The sequence below is a fragment of the Anarrhichthys ocellatus genome, unplaced genomic scaffold (assembly GCF_004355925.1).
Source record: "Anarrhichthys ocellatus isolate YVR2014 unplaced genomic scaffold, GSC_Weel_1.0 scaffold7514, whole genome shotgun sequence".
Classification (NCBI taxonomy): Eukaryota; Metazoa; Chordata; class Actinopteri; order Perciformes; family Anarhichadidae; genus Anarrhichthys; species Anarrhichthys ocellatus.
Genome location: NW_022287488.1, coordinates 1 through 2,232, shown reverse-complemented (window position 1 = coordinate 2,232; position 2,232 = coordinate 1). Strand labels below are relative to the sequence as shown.

Genomic DNA, 2,232 nt, shown 5'->3' with positions numbered 1-2,232 from the left:
AGTAGGTTGAGTCTTTAGTCTCAAATACATTGAGTCTTTAGTCTCAAATACATTGAGTCTTTAGTCTCAAGTAAATCGAGTCTTTAGTCTCAAATACATTGAGTCTTTAGTCTCAAGTAGACCGAGTCTTTAGTCTCAAGTAGATTGAGTCTTTAGTCTCAAATGCATTGAGTCTTTAGTCTCAAGTAGATCGAGTCTTTAGTCTCAAATACATTGAGTCTTTAGTCTCAAGTAGACCGAGTCTTTAGTCTCAAGTAGATTGAGTCTTTAGTCTCAAGTAGATTGAGTCTTTAGTCTCAAATGCATTGAGTCTTTAGTCTCAAGTAGACCGAGTCTTTAGTCTCAAGTAGATTGAGTCTTTAGTCTCAAGTAGATTGAGTCTTTAGTCTCAAATGCATTGAGTCTTTAGTCTCAAATACATTGAGTCTTTAGTCTCAAGTAGATCGAGTCTTTAGTCTCAAATACATTGAGTCTTTAGTCTCAAGTAGATCGAGTCTTTAGTCTCAAATACATTGAGTCTTTAGTCTCAAGTAGACCGAGTCTTTAGTCTCAAGTAGATCAAGTCTTTAGTCTCAAATACATTGAGTCTTTAGTCTCAAGTAGATCGAGTCTTTAGTCTCAAGTAGGTTGAGTCTTTAGTCTCAAGTAGATCGAGTCTTTAGTCTCAAGTAGATCGAGTTCAAGTCACCGTTTCAGACCTAAGCATCTCTTAAAAATGACGTTCTCAAGTGACAAAAACCACCATGTTTTTGATTTTTATTGATTTTCAAGATATGCATTAAAAATCAAGTTACAATGAATACACACGCACATTTACATACATATACATACAAAACATTGTAAATAAATGAATATATATATATATATACAGATAGTAAAATAATATATATATATATATATATATATATATATATAAAATAATGAATAAATATATATAAATAAATATAAAACCCAACTCTCTCTCTCTCTTCAGGTTCTGCAACGAGGGCGTCTCCTGTCCCCAGCCGGTCTTCTGGTCCCCGTGGGTGTCCTGGACCAAGTGCAGCACAGAGTGCGGAGGCGGAGTCCACTCCAGAGTCCGGTCCTGTGAGAACGGAAACAGCTGTCCAGGATGTGCTTTGGTAGGAAACATAGAAGGACACGTGGAGCTCACATCTCTCGGTTCAGGGATACATATTGTTGTTGCTGTGGCTTTGTGAGAAGATGTGAATCCATGCGAGTTGATCCTCTAACGAGGCTGAACTTTAATGAAGGAAGGGCAGCGTGGTTGATAACGACGTGGTGTCAGCACGTCCACGTTTCACTCCCGTCTCTTTAAATGTCAACGAAATCTGTGACGTCAAAAACAAAATGTCACCTTTCTTCTTCTTCTTCTTTTTTTTTATGTGGAAAATGCAAATGTGATTGCTATCTCTGAGATGAATGACGGTCTCTGTAGGAACAGGACACACTTTGAGTCAGAGATCGATTTAAAGTTAAAACATCTCAATAACTAATCACTGTAAAGGGATGTTAAAGTTTCCTGAAGGATGAATTCTATTGATCCTAATGGATCTTCCTTCAACGTTTCTATTTGTACACAACCAATACGAAAATCTCCAGGACTTCATGAACCTGTTTCATCATGTGACTAAACGGGACAATATCATTTAAACTGGTCCAGTATTGAAGGTTAGTTAGCTAGTGAGCAGAATAACTGGTGTCTAGAATTCCTCTAGCAGGGTTAAGTTGTAACCCTCCTCTTCCTCCTCTTCCTCATTCAGGAGTACAAGGCCTGTAACCTGGAGGCGTGTCCCGAGGTGAAGAGGAACACGCCCTGGACGCCCTGGATGCCCATCAACGTGACGCAGGGCGGCGCCCGCCAGGAGCAGAGGATGCGCTACATGTGCCGAGCTCACCTGTCCGATCCTCACGAGCTGCAGATCGGACGCAGGAAGGTGGAGACGCGCTTCTGTCCCAACGACGGAACGGCAGCCTGCGAGACGGACAGTAAGTTCAACCAGCCGACACTGATTATTGAACATTGATGATCCATAAACTACTGGATTCATTCTAGTTTATCACCAACACTACATTTTACAGATGACATGTGAACACATCATGATAACGTTATAATGTACCTTCAGCCAGTACTCATGTTCACTGAGCAGAGCCTGAAGGCATCATCATGTAACTGAAGTGAACCTCCGTTGGTTAGCCGTTAGCGGTGCTGCTAACGTTACTAGCTCTCCT

General features: G+C 40.7%; 1 protein-coding gene across 1 annotated transcript; it reads left to right on the top strand.

Annotated features, from left to right (window-relative positions):
* Positions 1-973: 973 nt before the first annotated feature.
* On the top strand, positions 974-2,051 carry LOC116380522 (semaphorin-5B-like; the record flags this gene model as incomplete). Its single annotated transcript, XM_031842426.1, has 2 exons — positions 974-1,121; positions 1,764-2,051. Coding segments are annotated over 2 exons (412 nt in total), but the record flags the coding sequence as incomplete, so codon positions are not given.
* Between the last annotated feature and the right edge of the window lie 181 nt (positions 2,052-2,232).